This window comes from Mobula hypostoma, chromosome 24, assembly GCF_963921235.1.
Source record: "Mobula hypostoma chromosome 24, sMobHyp1.1, whole genome shotgun sequence".
Taxonomy (NCBI): domain Eukaryota; kingdom Metazoa; phylum Chordata; class Chondrichthyes; order Myliobatiformes; family Myliobatidae; genus Mobula; species Mobula hypostoma.
The window spans coordinates 25,151,712-25,164,710 of record NC_086120.1 but is presented as its reverse complement, the minus strand read 5'-3'; the positions used below and the strand labels follow the sequence as shown (position 1 = coordinate 25,164,710).

Sequence of the window (12,999 nt, the reverse complement as noted above, 5' to 3'; positions counted from 1 at the left end):
TCTATCAGATACGCTGCAAACATCCGTGATTCCTCGTTGTAGCATCAAGTCTATGTCTGTACAGGCTAAACTGTGTAAGGACATCAGATCTCCTTCCCAAAAGGACATCAATGAAGTAGATATGTTTCAGTGCCAATATGGTCAGGATTAGTGGGTCTACTTTTTATTGCAGGTTTACTCAATTGCTAGAATTTTAAAAGTTCCAACTGCCATGTTGGTATTGGGATTCAAACTCAAGATGGTAATCCTAATACCAGTAGACCTCTCTTGCCAGAAATGTTGTACACGTCGCTGCTTTACCAACCTTGGCTAGATCCACCAGTGTGTTCGCTTGGTCATTTAACTTCCTCTGCTCCATCTTAACACCTCTCAATCTGTGTGGGAAACAGAGCATTAATTTTAAGCTGAATAGTTCTGACTACACCATGCAGAAATGAAGACAAGGCTCAGGCACTGCAGCATTTGTCCCTGAAGCAATCAGCCAAAGCCTGCTTTGTGATGTTGTACCCAAGTTCGTGCCTGATTGACTGATTAACTCTTTCCATGCTTCGTGCTCGATGCTAACAAGAGTTGGAGACTATCCACACTGAGCACAAGAGATCACCGGGGAGAAAAGGTTATGGAGGTAGCGAGAGGCCTGTTGGAGAAAGCCAAATTGGGCCTGAGGGAGATTTATTGGACAATAACAGATTATACCAGCAGACTCTACCTATGTTCATGATTGTCCCCAATCCCACCACCAACATAAGCAGCTCATCGCAGATAGGCAACCGCGACTGCTGGGCCATTACAATGGACAGGACAGGCTGTTCAACCCAGCAGATCAGTGCTGTATTCAAGCCTCCTCTTCCCTCTTGTTCTCCTCTCTACTTCAGGATGTAATCTCCAACTCCTTACTCATTGCCATCCCTTTTATTTTTTTTCCAAACTTTGAAATCATTTCAAACTTTGTGTTCAGTCTTTTGGGTTTTCAGGAACATCAGCAACATTCTGACAGGGCAGAGCGGGCCTTCTGAACAAACAGGTCAGGCCAGGGATGGTGAGGTCAGACACACAGGCCACATGGGAACTACAGTCGCATATAACACTGACACTCACACACACACACACACACACACACACACACACACTTGTAACCATTGCACCCCAGTTTAACATGCAAAAGGAAATATAATATAATAAAATCAAACACAACTTACTTCTGGCCTCTGCATTGAGTTAGCAAAACAGAAAAAAAAAGGACAAAAATCACATCACAGAATTAATAAGACAAGACATGGGGTAAAGGAACAGTGAACAAGCGGCAACAGTACTCCTCCTCTCACATGAAGCTTTTCCGTTGGGTACTTCTGAACCTTGAATCTTCAGGTGACTTTGTATGGAGTGGGGTAGGGTGGACAGGCATGAGGAGATGACCAGATACCAGACTGGAACTTGCACTGGGCACCTTGGCATGATTACTCTGCCAGTCGCAAGCAGATGGAAGTCTTTAGAGAGTTACTGATCCTTTGGAGATCCAATGGACTTCGAATTCAAAGTGGAGGCATTTGGTAAGTGGAAAAGGTGCTAGAGCTCTGGGCTATTGATCTAAGTCTGTATCCCATCAAAGCAGCTGGAATTTATGGTTATGTAATTAAACAAATAAATTAAATTTTAAAAACACTAGTCATGAACCTATCAGATTGTTATAAAAACCTATCTGATTCAGGGTAGGAAACCAACACCCTTGTCTGGTCTAGGCTTCATGTACCTCCAGACTCAGCAATGTAGTTAATTTTTAGCTGCCTTCTCAAATCAAGGGTAATTAGGGATGGGCAATAAATGCATAAATGCTGGCATTGCCAGCGATATCCATATTCTGAGAGAATGAGTAAATGAGAAGAGGCTTGACACCCTCCTTTTCCCTCAGTCTCATTCAGAGTTGCCATGGTGTATCTAATATAGGCACCCATTCCCCGAGTGGGATACTAGGTGCTGTACACAGTAATTAACTCTGTTTTGTGGGTGGCATCAGGAGCCACGGAATTGAGGGAGTAGGGTCCCATCCTGGCAGAACCTGACCTTTAACCCTTTCTTTACTCTGTCAGAACCAGCCAAGGTCACTGGCTGACTTAGACCGTGGTGCCTCTATGTGCACTCTAGCTAGTGCATCAAAGGTCCAGTCAACCATATCCCCATAAATTCATGCAGGAACTCTACTGCTATCATGAAATTTATCACTGATGATCATAACACAGTGGGAGGCCAACCAGCCCATTGTGTCAATGCTAGCTCTTTCAAAGGGCTATCTAATTAGTTCCTCTGCTTGCTTTCCCAGGAGACATCCATTTTCCCCCTTTCAACTTATCCAGTTCCCTTTTGTGTTTCCCGGTGACAGCATCGGCAGAGGGAATTTCAGGCTAAAATCCTTCATCAAAACTCCTTTTGGAAATTGCTGTTGAACCAGTTTCATACAGAGCACTGCAGGTTACCGTTCCACTTAAAAAGCATTCTCCATGCCATTTGTTTCATTGCTAGTGACAACAGCCTCTACTTACAGATCTCTCTACAGCTGGAAACCGTTTTTCCTTGCCTTGTCTACCAAAGCTGTTTATGTTTTCCAAATGCTCAGGAAAAAAAAGAAACGTGGACTGCTCCATTTTTTCCCTCATATTCCTGTATTCTTCAAGTTAACCTCTTCTTTACCCTCTGCAAGAGCTTCCAAAATTTCACACAACGTCCCTTCTAAGACTCTATGGGTTTTATGAAAGATTTGCAGAACCTCTTACTTCATTCTGTATATTCCACAAATGCACTGCCTCTCACTTCCTTACGCTGAACTCCATTTGCCTCTCTACAGCTAACCTGATGGTCTACAGCTTTCTTTCTCTTGTCAATCGCAGGCTGATTTTTATGTCGGCTGCAGGTGTCTTCACGGTGGCTCTAGTTGAGATCTCTTCAATGTTCTAGGACACCAATCCCATGGGCACAGCCTCTGCTGCCTTTCAGGTCACACAAGTCAGGGTAAGCTCTGGCTCGGCACGTAGCACTATTTCCTTGAATTCAGAAGTTTGTACATTCAAACCTCAAACGAGATGAGCATAGAAGTCTAGCTGGCATTGCTGTACCCAGAGAAAGCTGCTCACTCAAAGGGATCATGCTTTAAAACAAAGCCCTTTGCCACTAATTCAATGAGGGCCTGAACACAGTAGCATAGTAGTTAGCATAACGCTACTACCTCGCCCGCGTTTGGAGGGTAGGGTTTCAATTCCTGCTGATTCCTGTAACAGGACCATACTTTCTTCTTGCTGTTGCCGTCAGGAAGAAGGCACAGGAGCCTCAGGACAAACACCACCAGCTTCAGGAACAGTTATGGGGCACTCATTCCTCTCGGCTCCTAACCATGTGCGATGACAGCGCAAAGATTCGGCAAGATAATGTGAAGCTTCTCACTGAGAACAAAGCTTTAAAGCACCAGCTTACTGTCCTCAAAGAAACTGAAGAACTGTGTAGTCTCAAGTGCTCCCATTCTGCACCTGCACTCGAACAGAAGTCAAACAGTTTCCCAGCTTCTGGTAACTCCACCACAGCTTCAGCAGAGCGAGGTAATTCACGCAGTTGGCCTTTTGGCTGCCATTTGGACTTTCCTTGGGATTTTTACTTCACAAAGTACTTCAGAGTATTCCATAGGCCTAAAGAAAATGGGGGTGGGGTGGTTCAGATCTGAAATAAATTTGTCCCAGAGATGAATGGCACAATTACAGCACAACTTCTTAATTTTCATATCAGGATTCGGATTTTACAAGTGAGTTAAATCATTTGTGAACTTTAATTCTCTTTCCTGTCTTCATGTTTTGTCAACCAGCAAGGTGACGATACACTTAGCTGTGTGGAATGAGCTTCCAGCAGAAGTGGTTGAGGCAGGTTCAATGTTGTCATTTAAAGTTAAGTTGGACAGCTATATGGACAGGAAAGGAATGGAGGGTTATGGGCTGAGTGTAGGTCGGTGGGACTAGGTGAGATGGCCCGCTTCCGTGCTGTAATTGTTCTATGGTTTATTACCCCTCAACCATGAGGATCCTGAGGCAGAGGGGATAACTTCACTTGCCCCATCACTGAACTGTTCACACAACCTATGGGCTCACTTTCAAAGACCTTCCATCCCATGTTCTCAATACTTACTGCTTATTTATTTATTATTATTTGCTTTCTTCTTTTATTTGCACAGTTTGTTGTCTTTTGCATAGAGGTTGTCTGCACTGTCGGTGTGGTCTTTCACTGATTCTATTACGGTTATTGGATTTATTGAGTATGTCCACAAGAAAATGAATCTCGAGGTTGTATATGGTGACATTTATGTAATTTGTACATTCATCCCCGTGACTGTGTGGGTTTCCTCCAGGTGCTCTGGTTTCCTCCCACAAGACATACGGGTTAGGGTTAGTAGGTTGTGAGCATTCTACGTTGGTGCCAGAAGCATGGAGGCTCTAGAGGGCTGCCCCCAGCACATCAAAAACAACGTCACAAACGATGCACTTCACAGTACGTTTCGATGTATGTGTGACAAGTAAAGCTAATCTTTATATTATCTCTTTATCTTTAACTTCAGGCCAAGATCCAGTTCTCGATCAATATCATTAAAACAGAGTACCTGGTCATTACCATGTTTATGGGAGCTTGCTTTGCAGAAAATGCATACCATTTCCTTTGTTACTGTGCATAGTTAAAAGAGGTATGTCAAATTTATTGTAATAAAACTTAGATAACCTCCTTGATATTTTGTAACTCTCCATAATCTCTATTTCTACAAGGTCTTTCGTACAGTACATATTGAAGCTTCTGTAACCTCGTAACTGCAGTTCATAAAGCCCTCGATATGTCATGTAATATTGGGGCTGGAGGACATGTACAGATAGGGAAATCCAAGGCGATCTTAACCCCTTTTCCTCAAAGTCCCTCTTTATCCTCCCCTTTTCCAAGATCCAATATCCAACTCCCCCAACATCTCCATGACAGCCTCACCTTAGCAGCACAAACACATTCCAACAGATCAGTGTGAACACTATTAATGCTGCTTGCCCACTATATCTTTCTTGTTGCCAATTTGTGGGCTGGGAGTTTGGCGTTTGATGTTGTTTCTCCATGTGGGTGATCTGTTAGTTTTTGTGCGTGGGAGAGGTTGCGGGGGGTGTTTGGGTTTGCGAGATTTGTTTCATTTTCTTTTTGTGCGGGAGCGGGATTGATGTTTTTTCTTTCAGCTACTTCTATGGTTTTCTGTAATTTATGGCTATCTGGAAAAGACAAATCCCAGAGTTTGTATTCTGCATACACTTTGATAATGAAAATGAACTTATGAACATTTGAGCAAATGGAAAAGAAACAGAAGGTCAGGTTTTAGCCTCTCTTAATTTGTGATGGTGTTTTCTTAATGCAGGGGTGTCTCAATTTCACAATTTGATTTGGCATTGGGTTTAAGCACAGCATACACTTAATGTGTCAAAGCTGGTGAAATTCAATTTGCTGGCTAGCATCTGTGGCCAAATCCACAGAGGACTCTTTAATAGTGAAAGTAAATGCCTCTTATTGTAGTTCACTGACCACATCCTGGATGCAGGAGCCTGATGGGTGCACATTAATCTTATTATCAGAAAGCAAAGTAGAAAAATACGCCCGAAGGCCTACTTCGACAATAATTTTTAAAGTATTTTCATCAGTAAAACACTGAGCCAGCAGTAAATCTTAATCATGGAGAATAGACATTTTGCTCGTTTTGCATTAGGGATGCTGTAGACAATTTTCAACACACACAAAACGTTGCAGGCCAGGCAGCATCTATGGAGAGGAAAAAACGGAGGATGTTTATGGCCGAGATCCTTCATCGGGACAGGAAAGCAAGGGGGAAGAAGCCAGAATAAGAAAGTGAGGGGGTGGGGAAGGAGTACAAGCTGGCAGATGATAGGTGAAGCCAGGTGAGGTGAAGCTGGGAGGAGATTGATGGACAAAGCAAAGGGCTGAAGAAAAAGGAATCTGATAGGACAGGAGAGTGGACCTTAGAAGAAAGGGAAGGAGTAGGGGCACCAGAGGGTCCCCTGCCCCCATCTTGTTATTCCGGCTTCTTCCCCCTTCCTTTCCAGTTTAATGAAGGGTCTCGGCCCAAAATATCGATTATTTGTACCTCTCCATAGATGCTGACTGGCCTGCTGAGCTTCCCCAGCATTCTGTGGATGTGCTGCTCTGGATTTCCAGCATCTGCAAAATATCTTGTGTTTATGAATAGTTTTCACAGTACAAACACTGGCTACCGAGCAATCCCATTGGTCTGCTGGATGCTTTCTGAAACCAAGTGACTCCACTTGATTTCCTCAATGTTTTTCCACTAATTTCTTCAAAAAGAACTGAAGTTTGTACATTATTTACAAAGCATCTGTAATGAATCAAACTTTCCAAGACATTTAATAGGAGAGATAGTGGACAAAAATTTGCATCGACCCACATTGGGAAATACTGAGGTGGGTGAAAGAGGTGGATTTTAAAGACTACTCCAGCATTCTCTGCCTGACCTGTCCAGTTCCATGCCTTATAAAGCCAAATTCATCTAAAGCTCGGCTTCCCAAAATGCTAACACACCAGCTTCCAACTACCCACTGCCTCAGCGCTCAAGAATTTATATTGGCTCCTTGTTTTCATATCCCTTCATGACTCAATTGTCCTCGTAAGTTCTAACTCCAGGACATTTCTGAGCTTCTTCAGTTCTGGCCTCTTGCACATGCTTGTATTCATTTTGTCCCCTTTCCCAATCTGATAGGACAGGAGAGTGGACCTCTAGGAGAAAGGGAAGGAGTAGGGGCACCAGAGGTTTGCCTGTCCCATCGTCTTATTCAGGCTTCTTCTGCCTTTCTTTCTAATCCTAATATAACCAGGTGACCGTTAAATATCATTTTTTTTATTGTTAAAGTGCACATATGTATTCACCTTGGTAATGCTAGAGAAAATGGTGGCGTTATTGTGCACGGGTGGTTTAGAAAGAAGAGTTGCTATGTTCTAGAGAGAACGGCATTCACATGCTTTTCCCTGGCATGGATGCTTTAGATTTTTGCAAGAAAATTAATCAGCGCTGGATTGCGAGATTGGGTGGCATTCCTTATTGGCCCACGTGAGCAAGGAGAACTCATTTCAAGGTCTAGCCTATATGTGTTTGAAAGTTAAGTACATGTGTGCCAATAATTGCCACTACCGTATTGGGTTTGTATATTTTGTTTTAGTTATTTTTATGCTGCATACGTTACAAGGGCATGGTCTGAAATTCAACTGAGATTGTAACAGCAGGAACTGTGTTTTTTTAATTCATTCTGGCGTTTTTATTTTGATACTCTCTTTCTGCATTAAAACATCTAAAACAGATAAAGGAATTAAAGACCCAAAAGAGTATTTGTTGTCCTGTGTGTGTAATTTTCCCCAGGCTACAAAACTAATGAAAGGTCTCAGCACCATACTCAAAATTGACAAACCTTGGATGGCAGACTTGGGGTTTCAAGTGCTGTACCCCTTTGAGAAAACAGAAGCGGGGATGCTATACTGGTTTACAGATATGATTGAAAGACTTCCACTCCCAACTATCCTGCTGTTGAATGTACGTTCTTTGGAAAATAAAATTAAAGACCTCAGAGCAAGATTGCTGTATCGGAGGGACATCAGGGACTGCTGTGTACTATGCTTCATGGAAACGTGGCTATTCTCTGCCATTTTGGATGCAGCGCTGCAGCTTGATGGCTTCAGCATTCTCCGCAATAACAGGACAGTTCAGTCTCTTAAGTGCAAAGGAGGTGGAATTGATTAAATCATGGTGGTGCATAAATGTTGTGGTTCTGTTTCAGTCCTGCTCACCCCTCTGGAACACCTAATGGTTAAATGTTGTCCATCTTATCTGCCAAGGGTGTTTTCTACCATCATCTTGGTAGTGGTGTACATTCCATTCCACCTCAGGCCAATGTCAAGCAAACAGAGAAAAGCTGAACAACGTAATCAACAGGCATGAAACTGCACTCCCTAATGTTTCCTTATCATTGCAGGAGATTTCAACCATGCCAGCTTGAAGAAGTCTCTGAACAACTACTACCAACATTATCACTTATGGAACTAGAGGAGCCAACGCACCTAGCCACTGTTATACCACCAGCAAGAATGCCTACTGTGCCATCACACACCCGCACTTAGGAAAGTCCAATCACCTAGCTGTCCTTCCCAGCATATAGGCAGAGACTAAAGACTACAGTACCAGTGGTGAGGACCAAGGAGGTATGGTCAAAGGAGGCAGAGGAGCATTTAAAGGACTGCTTGAGTCGGTGGAGTGAACAATATTCAGGGATTCATCTTCCAGTCTGAAAGAATATGCCATAGTTATCACAAACATCATCAAGACCTGTGTGGGTGAGTGTGTGACTTTGAGAACATACCAGACATACCCAAACCAAAAGCCGGGAGATTCATAGGCTGCTGTGGGCTAGATCTGTGGCATTCAAGACTAGTGATTCAGAACTATACAGGAAGTCCAGTTAAGATCTACAGTAAGCTATCTTAAGGGTTAAAATAATTCTAATTGAGGTTAGAGACAGAACTGGATGCACATCAGCTCTGGAAGGGTTTGTAGGCCATTACTTCCTACAAAGCAAAATGTCATGAGTGGCTATGATGCTTCACTTCCAGAGGAGCTGAACGCCTGTTATGCATGATTTGAAAGAGAGAATAAAACTACACCTGTGTGATCCTATGATCTCTGTCTTGGAAGCCAATGTCAGAATGTCTTTTAAGAGGGTGAACCCTCGCAAGGTATCATGATGGTGTAGCTGGTAGGGCTCTGAAAACCTGTGCCAACCAACTGGCGGGAGTGTTCAAGGACATCTTCAATTTCTCACTGCTGCAGTTGGAGGTTCCCACCTGCTTCAAAAGGGCAACAATCATACCTTTGCCCAAGAAGAGCAGGGTGAGCTACCTCATCGACCATCGCCCAGAGGCACTCACATCTGCAGTGGTGAAGTGCTTTGAGAGGTTGGTCATGGTTAGAATCAACTCCTGCCTAAGCAAGGATCTGGACCAGCTGCTATTTGCCAATCGCCACAATAGGTCTACAGTGGATGCAATCTCACACTCTCTCCACTTGGCTTTGGATCATCTGGGCAACAGCAATACCTACGTCAGGCTGCTGTTTATTGACTACAGCTCAACATTCAACACAATCATACCCTCAGTTCTAATCAACAAGCTCCAAACTTGGGTCTCTGTGCAACAGGATCCCTGAGTTCCTCACTGGGACACCACAGTCTGTGTGGATCAGAAATAACATTTCTTCCTCGCTGACCATCAAGACTGGCGCACCTCAAGAATGAGTACTTAGCCCACTGCTCTACTCTCTCTGCTCTCACAAGTATGTTGCTAGGTATAGCTCAAACGCCACCTGCAAATTTACCGACAACACAACTAGTGTTGGTAGAATTTCATATAGTGACAAGGTGGCGTACAGGAGTGAGATAGATCAGCTGATTGAGTGATATCACACCAACAACCTTACACTCAACATCAGTAAGACCAAGGAATTGGTTGTGGACTTCAGGAAGAGGAAGTCGAGGAAACACACACCAGTCCTCATTGAGGGATCAGAAGAGGAAAGGGTGAGCAGTTTCAAATTCCTGGGTGTCAGCATCTCTGAGGATCTATCCTGGGCCCAACGTATTAGAGCAGATACAAAAATAGGCACGATGGTGGCTACATTTCATTAAGAGTTTGAAGAGAATTGGTATGTCACCAAAAACACTTGCAAATTTCTACAGATATACCATGGAGAGCATTCTAACTGGTTGCATCACCATCTGGAATGGAGGGGCCAATGCACAGGATCGGAAAAAGCTGCAGAAAGTTGTAAACTCAGCCAACTCCATCATGGGCACTAGACTCCCCAGCATCCAGGACATCCTCAAAAGGCGATGCCTCAAAAAAGGACCCCAGTCACCCAGGATGTTCCCTCTTCTCATTTCTACAATCAAGGAGGAGATACAGGAGCCTGAAGCCACACTCTCAATGTTTTGGGATCAGCTTCTTCCCCTCTGCCAACAGATTTCTGAATGGACAATGAACCCATGAACACTACCTCAGTATTTTTTTCCTTTACTTTTTGCAGTACTTAATTTAATTTAATTGTTTTTATAATTCATAGTTATTATTTATTGTACTGATGTCAAAAAACAACCAATTTCTCAATAACACACACAAAATGCTAGAGGAACTCAGAAGGGCAGGAGGCGTCATGGAAATAAATGAACAGTCGATGTTTTGGGCCAAAACCTTTCTTCAGGGCTGGAAAGGCAGGGGGAAGACACCAGAATAAAGAGGTGGGGAGGGAGTGGAAGAAGGGTAACTAGAAGCTGATCGGTGAGTGGGGAAGGTAAAGAGCTGGCAGTGATATTCAACCTGATTCTGATTCTCATTCCCTCTCCAGCACTCATCGCCAAATTTGGTCCCACTCTCCCTTGCAATTTCATCCACCTACTATCCATTCCTTTCACCCTTCGTCTCTGTCCCCTCCCCACTCCTCCCCCACCTGGTCCTGGTTCCTTCTGCTCTTCACCCCTATGATTCCCATTATCATCTTTTTTACTTATCAGATCCCAGAACTGGCAGCCCCCCCTTATCATACCAGCCCACCCCTATCCAGCGGCCATCTCCACCTTCACACTCCCACCCCTCTCTCTGTCCCTTTTTATTACCTCCCCCCATAGTTCTTTTCTCCCACTCCACCCCCTTGCCCTCCCCTATCTGGACCTCTACTCCTCCATACCTCTACCCCTCCCTACCTCTACCTCTACCCCTTCCTACCTCTACCCCCTTACCTCTACCTCTCCCTACCTCTACCTCTACCCCTCCATACCTCTACCTCTACCCCCTTACCTCTACCTCTCCCTACCTCTACCTCTACCCCCTTACCTCTACCTCTCCCTACCTCTACCTCTACCCCTCCATACCTCTACCCCTCCCTACCTCTACCCCCTTACCTCTACCCCTTCCTACCTCTACCCCTCCCTACCTCTACCCCCTTACCTCTACCCCTTCCTACCTCTACCCCTTCCTACCTCTACCCCCCCACCTCTACCTCTACCCCCTTACCTCTACCCCTTCCATCCCTACCTCTACCTCTCCCTACCTCTACCTCTACCCCTCCCTACCTCTACCCCCTCCCTACCTCTATCCCCCCACCTCTACCTCTACCCCCTTACCTCTACCCCTCCCTACCTCTACCTCTACTCCATACCTCTACCCCTCCCTACCTCTACACCTCCCTACCTCTACCCCCTTACCTCTACCTCTCCCTACCTCTACCCCCCACCTCTACCACTACTCCTCCATACCTCTACCTCTACCCCCTTACCTCTACCCCTTCCATCCCTACCTCTACCTCTCCCTACCTCTACCTCTACCCCCTCCCTACCTCTACCCCCCCACCTCTACCTCTACTCCTCCCTACCTCTACCCCCCCACCTCTACCCCCCCACCTCTACCTCTACTCCTCCATACCTCTACCCCTCCCTACCTCTACCCCCTCCCTACCTCTACCCCCCCACCTCTACCTCTACTCCTCCCTACCTCTACCCCCCCACCTCTACCTCTACTCCTCCATACCTCTACCCCTCCCTACCTCTACCCCTCCCTACCTCTACCCCCTTACCTCTACCCCTCCCTACCTCTACCTCTACTCCATACCTCTACCCCTCCCTACCTCTACCCCCTTACCTCTACCCCTCCCTACCTCTACCTCTACCCCTCCCTACCTCTACCCCCTCCCTACCTCTACCCCCCCACCTCTACCTCTACTCCTCCATACCTCTACCCCTCCCTACCTCTACCCCCTCCCTACCTCTACCTCTACCCCCTTACCTCTACCCCTCCCTACCTCTACCCCTCCCTACCTCTACCTCTACCCCTCCCTACCTCTACCTCTGTACCTTTGCCTCTCTACTTCTACCGCTCTATACCCTCTACACCCCTCTACCTCCACACCCCTCTACCTCCACACCCGTCTACCTCCCTACATCTCTATACCTCTTATATTACATTTATTATTTGTTTCGACATACAGTGCAGAACAGGCCTCCTCGGCACAATGAGCCACTCCAGCCAGTGACCCACCTACTTAGCCGCAGCCGAATCACAGGACAATTTACAGTGACCAGTTAACCTACTAACTAGTCTGCCTTTGGGCTGTGGGAGGAAACCGGAGCACCCGGAGGAGGGCATACAGACGGCGTCGTAACTGAACTCTGGACTCCGATGCCACAATCTGTAATAGCGTCGAGCTAACCACTACGCTACCATGGCAACTCTCTCCTTACCTTTAAAATACTCTAAAAGCTAGCCTTTTGACTGAGCCACCTACTTTAATGCCTTGCCTGAGTTGGCATCAAATTACACCTGGTAACCTTCTTCTAAGTCCTTTGTGATGTTTTGCTACTTTAAGAGTAATATATAAGTGCAATTTTCTGTTGCTTTACTCTCAAGAAAGGGTTTTCTTTCTCAGATGTGATGGGAGTCTCTGTGCCTCCCAAACAGTTCCCGTTAATGCATTACTTCTGCAGCTTTTGAATGTGTTCTGCCGTGAAGCCCTTTGGGATCATGTCAGGTTGTCTAAGGGAAGAGACTAATGCTCAGCATGAATCTCCAGCCTCACTGGGTTCCCCCTGGCCTGATGCCCAGGAGCAGCACACGAAGGCTGGACCAAATAAGATTCTTCTGCAGGGGATTCATTCCTGTCTCAGAGACTGAGGGATATGTGTGCAGCTATCCCCTTGCACAGGGCTCAGGGCACCAGCAAAGTATTTCCCAGCTGAAATCAATTGGGTTGCTACGTAACATGATAAATGGGTTTTATCCAAAATCATGATTAATTGATTTTTGAATGCCCACGACAAACCATTAACATTTGCTCAGTTTATGCTTGGCTCAGGTCTTTCCTACCTTCATGACTTCTCCCGTTGT

General features: G+C 45.3%; 1 protein-coding gene across 1 annotated transcript in view; it reads right to left on the bottom strand.

The window, feature by feature from the left end:
• Positions 1 to 12,999, bottom strand: part of LOC134337336 (small conductance calcium-activated potassium channel protein 2-like) — a 123,266-nt gene that overhangs the window by 5,515 nt on the left and 104,752 nt on the right. Inside the window, exon 8 of the mRNA XM_063032250.1 lies at positions 305 to 374. Coding sequence (XP_062888320.1) covers positions 305 to 374 — 70 coding nt within the window. The remainder of the gene's footprint in view (positions 1 to 304; positions 375 to 12,999) is intronic.